Genomic DNA, 14,354 nt, shown 5'->3' on the forward strand with positions numbered 1-14,354 from the left:
ACGAAATATTTTCCCTGTAACTGGAACACCTAAGGTTGAATTCACATCAACCACAATAAAGGCCCCACATGGAGGAGAAAATTATGCCTCATGGGGCTTCCACAACAGAAAATGTAAACACTATCCTAATGCAGAAGTTCCTTCAACAAATCTGTTATATGCTGTTTGATTAGTGAATGTATAGTCTGACATTAACCTAAGCCACTTCTATGAAACGCAAAACAAAACTACACCAGACTTTAAAATCGGGTCTACTTAATTTTCTCTAGGATTAATAAAAATGGCAGGTACCAAGAAACACAATCTCACAAATTGTTAACACAGCCTCCTGGATAGTAGATTGAAAAAAAGTCTTTCCACTTCATATTGCATATATCTGGTGGGTCATGAACAAAACTTGGATCTCAGGGGAGAAGTAATTCTGACAAGCCCAAGCATGATATTCACCAAAAAACAAAAACTTACTGAAAACAACGTATCTACCTATGCTAGCTCAAAATTAATTTCATATTTTATCAGTACTTGGAATCATATACATATTGCTTAATAGTCCAACATAATTTCATTTGGTCCTCCTATGAACTCATCTTAAACCTGAAATATATTTCTCTATACACATGTTTTATATTATACAAATGTTGGATAAAAAAGCAGATTAATTGTAGACCCTAATGCTGTGTTTGTTAGTACTAAGAAGTCATTCCAAATGTTCCAAAAGGGATTAATGTAGTATAACAAGTCTATTTAATTATTGTAAGACCAGTGATCCTCATATTACTATAAGCAGATTTTCCCTTATTTGGAGTCTGAACAGATATTGTTACATGATAACTGTAAGTCTTATCCAAAAATATTAATGCTTCACCATCAGGAAATTTAAAGAAATATGCTAGCATCTCCAGGAGGCTATGAAAGACAACCAATGTTTAAGAACCATGTAGGCATTCCCATTTTAGGTCAACACCAACTTTAAATCATAAGTGTAATCAAGGTTTTTCCAACATATTAGGAAGACAAAATACCAAATCCTTCTGCCATCAACAGCAATAGATTTTATTTATCTTTAACACTTTCAGATGCCCTTTGTATCACGTACGAAAATACATGCTTTTTAATTTTTGTGTATCCTATGAACATAAACACCAACTAAACGCCCAGTATGTTCTCAAAAAGAAAAGGCATGACACACACAAATTATTAAAAATTATGTACCAGAATCTAAACAAACTAATCAATGTTCTGATTTGGCTTTTTGTACACTCTAGTTACCCTTTAACTGATGAACAAACAGTGAGTTAACTTTTCATATTAACTCCTGGCTAGAATCCCTTGGTATTATTATAAAATGCTTCATAAAAGAACATGATTTATTTTGGATTATGCACTATACAGTGTGTCATGTGATTTAAAGTATTTCCCTAGTAGGGACTGTGGATATGGGCTAATATGTCCCCTTCCCTGACCTGCTGTGCAAAGTGAGGACAGGTAGCAACCTACTGGCCCTGAACAACAAGCAAGCATCATGACTAGTTCCCCAATGATCTGACGGACAAGGTAACTTCATGACCACATGGATTCAACCAACCAGAGCCAATGAAGTCAAACAATAACCCCAAATCTAGTTTGGAAAGAAAAAGTGAATGTTTTAACCACTTCTCATTTTGCTTCCAGTTGTTCTTAGTAAATAAAATCATTTTAAGTAAGAAATATCAACTTTTTTCCTCTAAAGATCATTTAATTTTCTTCACATCATAAAAAGGATGAATGGGAAAGACTGACCTAAAGGAGAAGAGTTAAATGAGAATTAAATCAAAACAATTCATGTAACTAATTAAACATCTTAAGTTTTGACCCAACTAGAGGTCATTTTTAAATAAGACACTTTCAGACTTAGATCTCAAAACCAGCAGCTTGCTCTCTTTAAGAACAATCCACTCTGGCCACATCATCATCACTCCGTCCAGCTAAATCTAAAACATAAGTGTGGCTCTCCCAAATCCTTGCAATTTAATTTTTTTGTAAATAAAAGTCTTATGCTTTTACTGAAGTACAATGAATTATATAGAATTGCAATGAATTACTTGCTAGGACACACTTTGACATAAAAGTTAATTACTCAGAGAATCACTAACAAAATTATTTTATTCTTTCCTTTCGAATACTCCAAGAGTGATCAAGAAATTAATTCTCTGGTAATTCTGACATAAAGCCTTGCTAAAACTTGTACAATCATTCCAACTGAAATAGATTTAAAACTATATATAACTAGCTAACCTCATGTGCCTACACTCCTTGGATTTACTAACAAATATCTGTACACATTACTGTGATCAGGACTTTGATTTTCTCTTTGGAATATCTTTTCACCTGAAACTCATAAGAACTAACTGGTGACCTCTGGCTGTAGTGCCCAATGACTCCTCTTCACTACTGGGTAGTTTCTCTGGAAGTCTACTTTATGTTATGTTCCTTTATAGAGAATAATAATGGCTATTATTAACATTGTTGCTTTTACTTACATTAATTATTTCATGTAATCCTAAAACTGCTCTGTGATGGCATTTTAATCCTATTTTATAAAATGGAAAATGAAAACACAGGAAACTTAAGTGACTCGATCAAAGCCACAAAGCTGATAAAAGGCAGAACCAAGACTAGAAATCAAAAGGACAGATTTGTGCATTATTTCTTATGCTCTACAAAAACTAAAAAGGCAGAAAAGAGATCTGCTCAACTCCTAAAGCAATCCAAAATTCAGACGGTAAGAGAATATTTTAAATTGCATGTTATTTATTCCCCCTATGAATGAACCATCCTTCTTAATTCCTACAAGATCTAAGCCCTACCTCTCTCTGTTTCTCTAACTTCACCTCTCCTCTTCAACTCTCTGTAATGCATGGATGCATGCACCCAACAATTACCCATGGTCTAGGAACTTAACCTCTTTAACTCAACAGTGGTGATCCATTTCAAATTTTTTCAGTGGAAGAACTTGGGCAGACTTCTCAAAGAAGTCATAGACATTTTTTAAATCCTTAGGGGCTGGTTGCTGTTCCAGTATCACAGAACATGATCCATTAGCCCACTAACCACATCCAAACCCAACTTGGTGTTGGCTCTACCACTGAGGACACTAGTGAATAGAAAAGGCAAGAGCAATATTTTCCAGTCAATGGAAAGGAGAGAGAAACTGAGGCTACTGACTAAAATCAGATTCAGTGCACTACACTCACTCTTTCCCCTGAGACCTGTAGGATGCTGAATTATTAGTATAATTAATGCTGAAAAGCACTTAAAATTCCTTGATCTTGTGAACATTTCTGTGGAAAAATCAGTTTAATACAACTGAAAAAAAAGAAAACAAAGAGAGAAAGAGAGAGAGGAAGAGGAAGAAGGAGGAGAAGGAGGAAGAGAGGAGAATGAGGAGGAGGAGGAAGAGGAGGAAGAGGAGGAGGAAGAGGAGGAGGAGGAGGAGGAGGAGGAGGGAGAAGAAGAAGAAGAAGAAGAAGAAGAAGAAGAAGAAGAAGAAGAAGAAGAAGAAGAAGAAGAAGAAGAAGAAGAAGAAGAAGAAAAAGGAGGAGGAGGAGGAGGAGGAGGAGGAGGAGGAGGAGGAGGAGGAGGAGGAGGAGGGAAAGAAAAGAAAAAAGAAAAAGAAAAGAAACACCCTACCATCTGCTATTTCAGATATTTTTAAATGGGAATAGAAAAATCTAGTGCTTTTTTCCAAGGTTCTGGAGCCCGCACCACATTGTCCCTCATCTGTCAGTGTATCCACACACATGCACAAACAGTATGTGACACACCACTAAGGAAATGCACATTCTAACTTAAACTTCCTTCTTTCCTCTAATAATTTAAAAATAAAACGTAACAGCTTGGATTTTAAATATTTAATTTGGCAAATATAGGAAAAATCATGAACTATAATGTCATATTTGGCAAAGAAAAATTTGGTAGGATAAAAATATCTGTTTTAACATTTTAGAAGCCATTTCCAATATTTTAAAAATAAAATTATTTCACTGCTTCAAAAGAGAACAGATAAAATTCTCCATTTTTGCATATGAGATCTTCAGAGAATAGAAAAAAAATTTATATTCATTAAAATAAATATTTAATTTCTCATACTGGCAAAAAAATCCCCACAGAAATAGAGCTTCAAATTTACTGGTGGCTCACTACTATGTCATAAAATGTAGTTTTTTGAGTTACAAAGACGAGGCTCCCCCTAAAATTATAAGTTGTAAGATAAAATACATAAAGTTGCACTACTCTTCACTTCTTTAAGTTGCTTTTGTACTACATGATGCATATACACCTTTTCGCAATAGACAAAGATTTACAGGGTGAAGTTTAAAAGTCAGTCATTTTAGGACTTACACGTTGGTAACCAAAAGCATCACTAAATTTACCACTTTTACCCTATATAATAACAATAAAATATTTTTATTGTAACAGCTGAAAATGTTGAAAAGTAATTATTAAGGAAGCCATAAATATAAAAAGCTGAAAAGTTGACCTCAGAAGAGTGGGTAAAGGAAATTGTGATGTGCACCATCATAAAACACGGAAACTAAACATCTGAGCAGAAGAAGTCTGAATGCCTCCCAATGCCAGAATGCTGTCCCTCACCTCCTAAAGCAAGGAGGGCTGCAAATTTGTCCCCATCACAGTCAGCGAACAAAAAAAAAGTCACTTCTGCAGCTACACCATGTCAAACAGAAGAGGTAGCTACTGCAGAGGGATGCCCTGAATCCACTGGGGTATAAAGTCAGAGCTGGGGCTTTTTGTCAGCTATTACTATAAAAGAATAAGAGGAAACAGTGACATTACTACACAATAGAAAGGTCAAACAGCTTGCAGCCATTTCATGACCCAGACAAGTCAAGGTCAAAGGATTCAGGTAGCAACTTAGCCAGGGCATAAGTTACAGCACAAATGAATTGTTTTAACACATCAGCTTTGGTCAATTAAACCTAACAAGGCAAGTTGCATCACGTAGCAGGGTTCCTGACACCAAGGCCAGAAGCTGAGACCGACCTCATAAAACAAGGCTTTTAACATAGCATAGCAAATTTAAGGTAATCCATCCAGAAACTGCAGATGTCAGAATAACAAAATACAAGTTGTCCTAAGCAGGAACATTTTTCACACTTTAGAATTCACTGATAGAGGGGTACAGACTTCATACTGACATATTCGTGTTATTATAAACATAGACATAAATGTAATCCCCTACCCACATGAAGTACAGAATACACCCTATTTCAAATAACTTTCTTAATATCTGGGCTTGCGATCCTTGCCCTAAACTATACCATTCTCTGTTAACAGCAATACATTTGTCCGTGTATTTTTTCAATGTGAATTTTGAAAAACCAAGTTTTGAAAAGACATTTTTAGCTTCATTCAACATCAGAATATAAATTTGTGTCACAGTAGTAACTGATCCTTGTTAAATGCTTTTGTGTAGTTTAGACAGCTGTAGAGATATATGTATTTTAAAATTCAATTCAATACTATTTATTGAATTTTCTTTTTTGAAGCTAACCAGTATTTTACAACAGCACATATTGGATTAAATAATATTTTTAAAGGCAATTCTGACCTTATTTTTGCATTTGCTTAAACAGGTCCCACTTTCAATTGATTTGTGTTTCATCTATAACTTACTACATGTTCCGATCTGCCTTAAAATTCTGAAAATATACAACCTCCAGGCAACTCTCAGCTAGTAAAATTACTCCATCCATCACCCCATATTTTCAATTATATAGTCCTTATTGAGAGTTCTTTAACTTGTCTGTGATTCATCAATGCAGTCCTGTTTAAACTATCATCATAAACAGAAAGAATATGTGTATCTAAGTGTTTTATTACAAACAATACATTTATGCACAAGAATAGTTTGCATTCCCATTTCAGAACATGGCTTAATGTAAATTTTTAGGATTTTTAAATGTGGCCTTCAATTCAGCCTCAAGGTCTTTCTACCTCATTGGTTAATTGGTAGCCATTTCTTCCAATTTTCTGAATAATATAACAACCAAAAGCCCAACCATTCAAGTCCCATTAGCTTCATATCCTGTAATGTTCAGTCTAATACAAGCTAATCCCACAGACTCACTCCTTACTACACACACTTGGTTTTCACAAGTTCTCTGCAGTGTGATGATCTGTTCTCTATGCCAAATCCTAACAACTGAATTCAGTTAAATTAACCACATCACATAATTAGAGTTCAAGGACCCAAGAATGTACTTTAAAATGAGATGACATACCACGTTGCCACAGAAAAGTGAGCATGATGAAGAGGAAGCTCCCCTCTTGCTATGCTTGGCACTGAGGCATGCTGCTATAATAACTCCAGTTTCCGATCACATAACCACCAGTCCTTGAGATTTCTAAAATTATTCCTCCTCCGCAGGGATGGAGGAAAAAAAAAGTTAGAAAACTTTGCTTTGAACATTTTGTTGGCTAATCATTTGCTCTGCCACAGCACACACACTGAAAAACTCCTCAAGTGTCCCGAGTTCGACTTTCATCAACTTCAAACTAGCAAAGGCTATTCTTTGTCACACTCTCTGTGAGGAGAAACTTCCCCCTCAAAAGCTAGTTTCAGAGCAAGAAATCATCACACTTCCCTTCACCCATAATTTTTAGATATTGAAGAATTACCTATTTTAATGGGAACTTAACGCTATTTCCACTCTGCAAATCTTAAGCTTCACACAAAGCAAAATTTATCCCTTTGATTTTAAAGTTAGTTATCATGTAAGCCACTGGGATGACAGAAGTGAAAATGTATTTATCTCAACGTTAAGAATCCCAGAGAATCCTGACGCAGCCTCCTATTGGTTCCCCCCTCAGCAGGTGCTTAAATTCTGACGAGTTGGCAGAGGTGGGAAACATTAAGAGTGCTATAAAAGAGTTTTTTAAGCCCCTTGGTCAAAGTTTGTTTATCCAATTGAGTATAATCAAAGTTTATGAGGAAAAATATTTTCCTAAATCAGATATCTTGGCTTAAGACTTTCTTAAACTAGATATTTTTCATTGTTGTTTCAAATCACAGTGCTAAGTTTAAAAGGGAAAAGTTAATGGAGGATTAAAACATTTAAATTTCCTTTGGGCAGTTTCCGCCTAAATTCAAAATTTGGGGAAAAATAAGTAAATAAAAAAATCCTACCAAATTTATATTGCATCTATCTGTAGATAATATTTCCCATGTGCCATGTTAGAAAACAGAAGCGAAAGAACTACAGCAATGGTGCTAGGTGGCCTCCCTGAATGGCTGCTGTCCACCTCTTTCCCCCATGCACACACCGCACTGTCAGCAAGCCAACTTTTGAGAGCCCCAACTGTCACCTCCTGTCACTGCAATTCACAGTTCCCCCAAATGACCACCATTCCTGAATAATGGGCATCGTTTCAGTTCTTTTACATATGGAATTATTTTACTACACGAGAGGCACAGTGGACTAAATCTGCAAATTCAAAAACATTACCTAGATGAATATTTTTTTTATTACAAACTGTATAGGGCTGTGTATAGAGGGAGAGGCTATAAGTATGGAGGGATGCCTAACGCTGACAATCAGGATATTTTACCAACCTTTGCTGCCCCCAGAAAGTGGGTCACTATATTTTTTTAAATATTTGAAAACCATCAGCCTCTACCCTCCACCCCCAAAAAGTGAGATCATATTAATAGCAATGCAAGGGCTTAGTTTGCCATATCAGAGCACAGATGCCAAGCTTTCCCCAGCTGGCACGTGGGGCCTCAGAGTTTAACTCCTGAGTTGTCTGGCCATGCTATCTTAGGGCAGGGATATCATGGCATAGAGAGCAAACTTCTGGCCCCTCAGACTGTGTTTTCTTCTTATCAGTGAGAAAATTGCTAAGTATCTTATCTTATAATATACGTTCCCCGCAAAGGTCTCATTAAGCCTCGGCATAAGACAGGCCAATAAGAGCCCTTCTTTATCTGGTGAACTGTGTGTAAAGCCAGAATGCAAACAAATGAGCACCAGAGTTCGTGAGTTCAGTCCAGGACAGGATGCTAGATGGGAAAACTTAACAGTGTTCCCCTAACCAAACAGGCTTACAGAATTCATGCTCTGAGCATTTCACAATGCCAGCACACCAAATCATCCTACAGAGCAGCCTCATTTTAACAAATTAGGGAAGGTTCGTTTTCCCCATAATGGGAAATACCTGCAAATGAAGTGAAATTTATTAAAACGTTAAAATATGCTGTCAACTTGCAAACAATTACCTACTTAAGCTTTTCATAAAGAAGTAATTGTTACCCAAAAGGATTCTAAAAGTCAGAGACTGAAGGAGGAAAATAATTCCTAGCATTTATTTCCTTGCTAATGGTATGTGACAACCAGGAAGGATTCTATTTCAAAAACAATGATGGTTACAACTTCCCTTGTAAACAAGTCATATTTTTCACAACTTCAAAATGCACTTTAATTATCATAACATTTAACAATAAAACAACAAAAGCTGCCATCTAAGAGTGGATCACAGTTTCAATAGCGCCACGAGGCTAAAGGAAACTCCTCTTTCATGAGAGCCAGGAGGTTCCTGGACTCTCTTTAGCACTCCAAAACATGTTTAATAAGAGTGCAAAGTACAGTCCAAAAATCAGTTAGGCTGACTTAGTTTAAACTCTAATCTGTTAAATTCATGACAACAGTTACAGCCTCTTGAGATCTTTAAACTTCTTAGTGTGTTGTGACCTCTCTCTTTTCTTCGGAACCCTTCCTCGCCTCGGAAAAAGCCCAGTCCTCACTCCCTCACCCCACCCTCCTCTTTTTTTCCTTCAGACAGAACACAGCCTGGCCAGTCAGGGCCTCCCATAGGCCAGACTTCCTTCTGTGCAGCCCTTTGGGTAGAACTGCTAATCCTTCGTATTAATTAACGAGATAATGGTGGTTAACTGGAAAGCAATATTAATGCTAACTATCTAGGAAACTTCGAAATTATTTCAGCCTTTTGGTTGGTTTTCCTGGTGTGCAGAATTGCGCACTGACTGTTTGGCAACATTTTGATGCAGAATTGAAACCTTCAGGAATGAATGATTTATAGCGGACCTTAAAACATAGGTTTTCTCTTTTTTTTTTTTTTTTCTTTATAACATTTACCCTGTTGCACATTACTAACTACAAAGAAAAGTAAGGTCCGCTCAACATGTTACTATAAATTTTGGAAGAGTGGAAGTTGGAGGAACCAAAATGTGTCTAAGAAATAAATAGTGACGTGACTGAAAGCAATAGTCAGTCATAATGAACGCGCTACATATCACTAGTTTTGGCTCGTCCTCCCCACACCCTTCTCCTAGCACACCCCACCATCCTAGAGCATACTTATGTCCCTGTAAGGTGTGCTGTGCAAGGATTGCCTGCTTTTTGTTTTGTTTTGCTTTGCTTTGCTTTCATGAATGCAATAACAAAGACAATATGGGGAAGAGGTACCACCTGCCCAGGAATCATTGGACATCTTTAATATCTTTGGGAAAATGGAGGCCACTTTAGAGCTATTTTTTTTCCTTTAATCTGTCACAGTATTAAAAATAAAATAAAAAACTAAAAAAAAAAGGAAGGGTTTTATATATTAGCTAAGGTTTGCTGCAGCAAACAAGCAAGCAGCTTTCATTCAGGGATTGTCAAAAACTTTCCAGTGTGCCCACTGCAATGCGGATGCCAACCAACGAATCAAAGGCATTCAGCAACTAGACAAAGAGGGTCTGATGCCAACCTCGGTGCCACTGGCAACCATTATTGGCATCAAGCACAGTGTCTGCCTTTTTTTTCCCCTCGCCTGGCACTTCACAAACAAAATGGCGGTTCTTGTAGCAACGAAACAGCCGAAGCGCAGCCCTCTGAATCAATAACATCAAATGATTTTATGGATTTAAACACAGTTACTCCCAAATGATGTATATATTTTAGGTAAAGTGGGAAAGGGCTACATAATTTTATACATGACTATATTGCACATGACCTTTTACTATTGGAGAGAAATAGAAAAATGGACTAAATTGCGGCCAACCAGGCTATATGCATAGAAGCTGAATAACAAAGAGATCTAGCTTTAAAGAAAATACTGGCTTGTAGCCATGTGATACAAAAGACTAATGAACTATATATCAAAAATGATTTCAAAATGCATAAATTTTCCCCAAAACCATATCAGCTGCAGATGTAGCACTATAGCTTGTGTCAAAGCTATAGTAACTCTTTCCACATTTCAGAAAAAAGGAGGCTTCTGGGCATGAAGAAAAAAGAAGTGTGTGGGTTAAACCAAAAGAGAAAGAGGGAAAAAGGAAAGCACAGAAAGTTGGTCAACATGGAACTTTATTATATGTTGGTCGTTATATCATCCTCAAGAAGAGATGCAGTATATGATCTTGTATATATAACCAAGAGGACTACTGACATTTCTAGATCTGGAAATTGTCAATATATTGTAACATCACTCCACACTGCAATGCGGATGCCAACTAACAAATCACAGGCATCCTGAGCTAAACAAAGAGGGTCTGATGCCAAACCTAGTGCCAGTGGCAACCATCTTTGGCATTCTCTATTCTTTCTCATGTTTTCCTCCCAGTCGTTGAGAAGTGAGTCAAGAAAGAAAAAAGGGGGGAAAGGTAATTTTGTTGCTCATTCTGTTGCAAACTTAACAATTTTCTGTTCTAATTATTCTTTCATGTTTTTCTCTGTACTTCTTTACCTGATTTATAAAGCAGACTTAAGTGGGTTTTCACGTACTTAGAGGAGAAATAAAAAGTGATTGTGGGAGATACGCAGCCCTCTCTGACTGACTACAGACTTATCTTTTAAGTTGCCTTCATTAATCAACTGTACTGCAAAAGGACCTAATTAAGCTATATTTGAGCAAAGAGAGAGAGATAAGTTTTGAAAAAGGGAAAAGCATCCTAATGTGAATTTTTTTTTTTCAAAGAAAGAGCCAACCGATATTAAGAAGAGATGATGCACTGGCAGGTAGCAGAAGACACAAATTAGATGCACAGGGTAAAATAATGAAAGGTTTTTGTGGCAGAGCCTCGAAACAACAAAATCAGTGTTTCGTCTGAAAATGTAGTCTCCAAGAGTTGCTTAGAACTTTATGACTATCATGACTGACGGTGCAATGCAGAGGCATTTTATGCATTTTTCTCTCTTCAATCTATCTTCACAAATCTAAAGGATATGTTCTTTATTGTCAGTTCATCAACCAAGAGAGTTGGCTGACTGCCCCAGGAGTAAATGTACGTACGTGCACACCTCAAGGACTAGCCTTCAAGCAAGTTAAAATATGAGCAGCAGTCAAATGCTTGCAAATCTTCCCTACACTGCACTAAAAAGTTACATGACCCACTTTTTAAAACTTTACTTCTAGCCTTGACTTTCACAACACAGTTACAACACATTTACAGTCAATCTAACACTTATATGTAGCCCACCTTAAAATGTCATCTCCTAGATAGCTGTCAATCAAATTAAGTGTTTTGTGTTAATAAGCTTTTATTTTAAGACACACAGGAAGAAATATATATTTTTCCCCAAACCATTATTACTTGGACTTTAACTCTTAAATGCATAGAAATAATGAAATGTTTCATTTTTTTAAAAAGCAATTATTTCCAAATGTATAAGGTTCAGCATCATTATTTAAAAACAAACTAAAATAATTTAAATGACATTTAAGCATCTCTCCCAAATTTACATCAAGAAAAGACAAAGAGCACATAGTAAGTTACTTAGATATCTGAGTCAATTTTGATGTTTTATCTTTTAAATAATAATAAAATTCATACAAACTTATTAACCTCCACATTTATTTAACAAACATCAGATAACTGTCTGCTACCTGACTATCTATAGGCCATTTTCCCTACTGCCAGCCCAAGTTAGGAGATAACCCACCATCTGTGGCAGATCAAACTTCAGGGCACTTTTGGTATGCTGTTTTTTAAAATAATGTTTTACTATGGACTATTGCTAATACAAGGATATCTATATCCTGACACATTAATTTGAAGAAAAGAAATTCTCACCTACTTAAGGAAAATTTGGGAAGAAAAATAAAAATAATACAGAAACATATTTCATCAAGTCAAAAAACACTCAGCAAAAATATCATCTATTTTTATTACTCAGGCAACATTTATATCCCTCTTTATCAAGTATTTTAAAAAGAACAGGTATGGTATGTGGTTTCTGCATTCTTTTTGAGATTTATTTTAAACTAGTGTAACTAGCCCACGTTCTATTTTTGTTCTATAAGTAGAGCTGAGAGTTTTCTCCTTGGTAAGTTTTATGAATTTACATTCAAGTGAACTAACAGTATCAAGTATACTCAAGCCATTCTGGAAAAATATTACATCAAATTATTTAAACAACAATAATCTATTTAATCGCCAGAGAATATTAAACAAACCAGAGTAGGCATTCAATAGAAATATTTTAATTAAATCTAGTTCTACGTATAATATGCTTTCTGATATTGGCTATCTTGAGCATTACATAATAGGAAATATTAATTCTATTTTCAGTGCAATAGCATTAGATTTATGAACAAAGTTCACCTATCTCCTTAGTTACGAGACTAAAACAAAGATTATTAAAGTGCGGTTTGACTATTTATAAATAAAGTTCATGTTCAAATTGAGAAAAGACGACTAGGTAAAAGGAATGTAGCCTAAGATAAAAGAGCAAAGTTTAATAAACCATATTTTTCAGACTATTCTGTGTCTTTGAAAAAGATTATTTCAAAGACATGTAAAAACATATCTCTTGTGGTCTTTCTTTAAATATCCACCCCTATCCAGGTATGAAAGCTCCACGTCTACTTCCAGGGCCTGCACATGGCAGTGAGCATCTGAGTGGGAGAGGGCAGGCCACTCTACCCAGAGCGGTACGGAATGGGACCTTGAGGACCATTTAACCCAAGCCAGATATTCCATATATGGGATCTGTGGGCAGTGTTTGCAGTGCGAGAAGAAAGAACAATCTGCTCCTACCTTGCTCCTGCACGTAGTATGCCAAAAACAAATCAAGCTCCTTAACTGATACTGTGATATGATGTGGCTGGACACAAAGTGCTGGGTTTGTGCAATGTGGGGATTTCATGAGCCGCTCTCCATCGGTACTTTCCAAGGGGATGCCTTTGAAGAGGATCACCATGACTAGATCCAGACGCCAGACTTTGTCTGCCTGTCGCAGGCAGTCGATTCTCCTAATCTTACCCTTCTGGTCAGGATTGGATAAGACACAGCACGGGTGCTTCTTGCCAGTTACGGTGAGCACAAAGTCCTCCCGGTACTCCTGGCGGATATCTTTGCGCAGTTTGGCCAGGAGCCTGGATGCCCACTTCTGTTTGATTTCAGGCTTTTCACTGAGAAGCTCATCTTTGACTGCTCTTTCTTCATCCTTTGACATTCGCTTCTCATGCTTTTTAAAGTACTTGCGTTTCCGAGCCTGCAGGTTGAACCAAGTATAGGCGATTGCACGGACATGTGGGAGAAGTGCCTCAATGAATGGGTGAAATTCATCCTGCAGAAGATGACAGGGAAAAAGAAGACATACACAGTCAGTTCAGCTATAAATAAATAAATAAATAAATAAATAAATAAATAAAACCACGATCCATTCCCAGTTCAGTACAAAAAGTTATGCATAGAAAAACATTGTTTTCTTGTTTAAAATGATTGAAGTAGTAGAACAAGAAGAAAATTAAGAATGCCAAGCTCCCCCTTTTCCACCAAAACTCACAAATTGATTCTCCCTCCTAGAAAAAATAATAATGTTTTTGATTTGTATTTCCATTCTGGCCCTAGCCCCCTCACTCCCACTATGCATCCTACATTCTTTAAAACATAAGCAACCAAGGTGCTTGGCACGTAATTTAATATTTAAATACTGGATTGACCAACGAACACTACCCAGTACCATTTTACAAAGAACACAGTGAGATTTTTTTTTTTTAATCAGAGCAGAGCTGTTCAGAGGCAGGAGCAATGCCACAGTTCATTTCTCTTCTCTGTGGCACAGAAACACAAAGCATATAGATGCTCAGTGTAATGCCACACAGTTCCCGCTTTTGGAGCATGCTCTCAGCAAGAGGCTGCTGGTGGCACAAAGAGCATGCGCCATTAAACTTGATCCATTTTCTTATCAAGCGTCCAACATTCCAACACTGAAACAGCACCATTCCAAAAGTGGTAACTAGAGAAACCAGTATACAGTGAGGGAAAGTGGGCAAAGGACACAGCTTGTCGTATCGGTGTCCTGAACAGAAGGTTTCCATACTTTGAGCAGTGCATTCGCTCCTTCCACCAC

At 36.7% G+C, this 14,354-nt stretch overlaps 1 protein-coding gene across 9 annotated transcripts in view; it reads right to left on the reverse strand.

Annotated features, from left to right (window-relative positions):
- NFIB (nuclear factor I B) overlaps positions 1 to 14,354 on the reverse strand; it is a 241,171-nt gene that overhangs the window by 220,915 nt on the left and 5,902 nt on the right. For 7 of the 9 annotated variants that reach the window (XM_066257268.1, XM_066257267.1, XM_066257265.1 and 4 more), the window contains exon 2: positions 13,037 to 13,568. In XM_066257268.1, coding sequence (XP_066113365.1) covers positions 13,037 to 13,568 — 532 coding nt within the window. The remainder of the gene's footprint in view (positions 1 to 13,036; positions 13,569 to 14,354) is intronic. The other 2 variants (XM_066257269.1, XM_066257264.1) reach the window with 1 other exon arrangement.

This window comes from Saccopteryx bilineata, chromosome 2, assembly GCF_036850765.1.
Source record: "Saccopteryx bilineata isolate mSacBil1 chromosome 2, mSacBil1_pri_phased_curated, whole genome shotgun sequence".
In the NCBI taxonomy this organism is placed as follows: Eukaryota; Metazoa; Chordata; class Mammalia; order Chiroptera; family Emballonuridae; genus Saccopteryx; species Saccopteryx bilineata.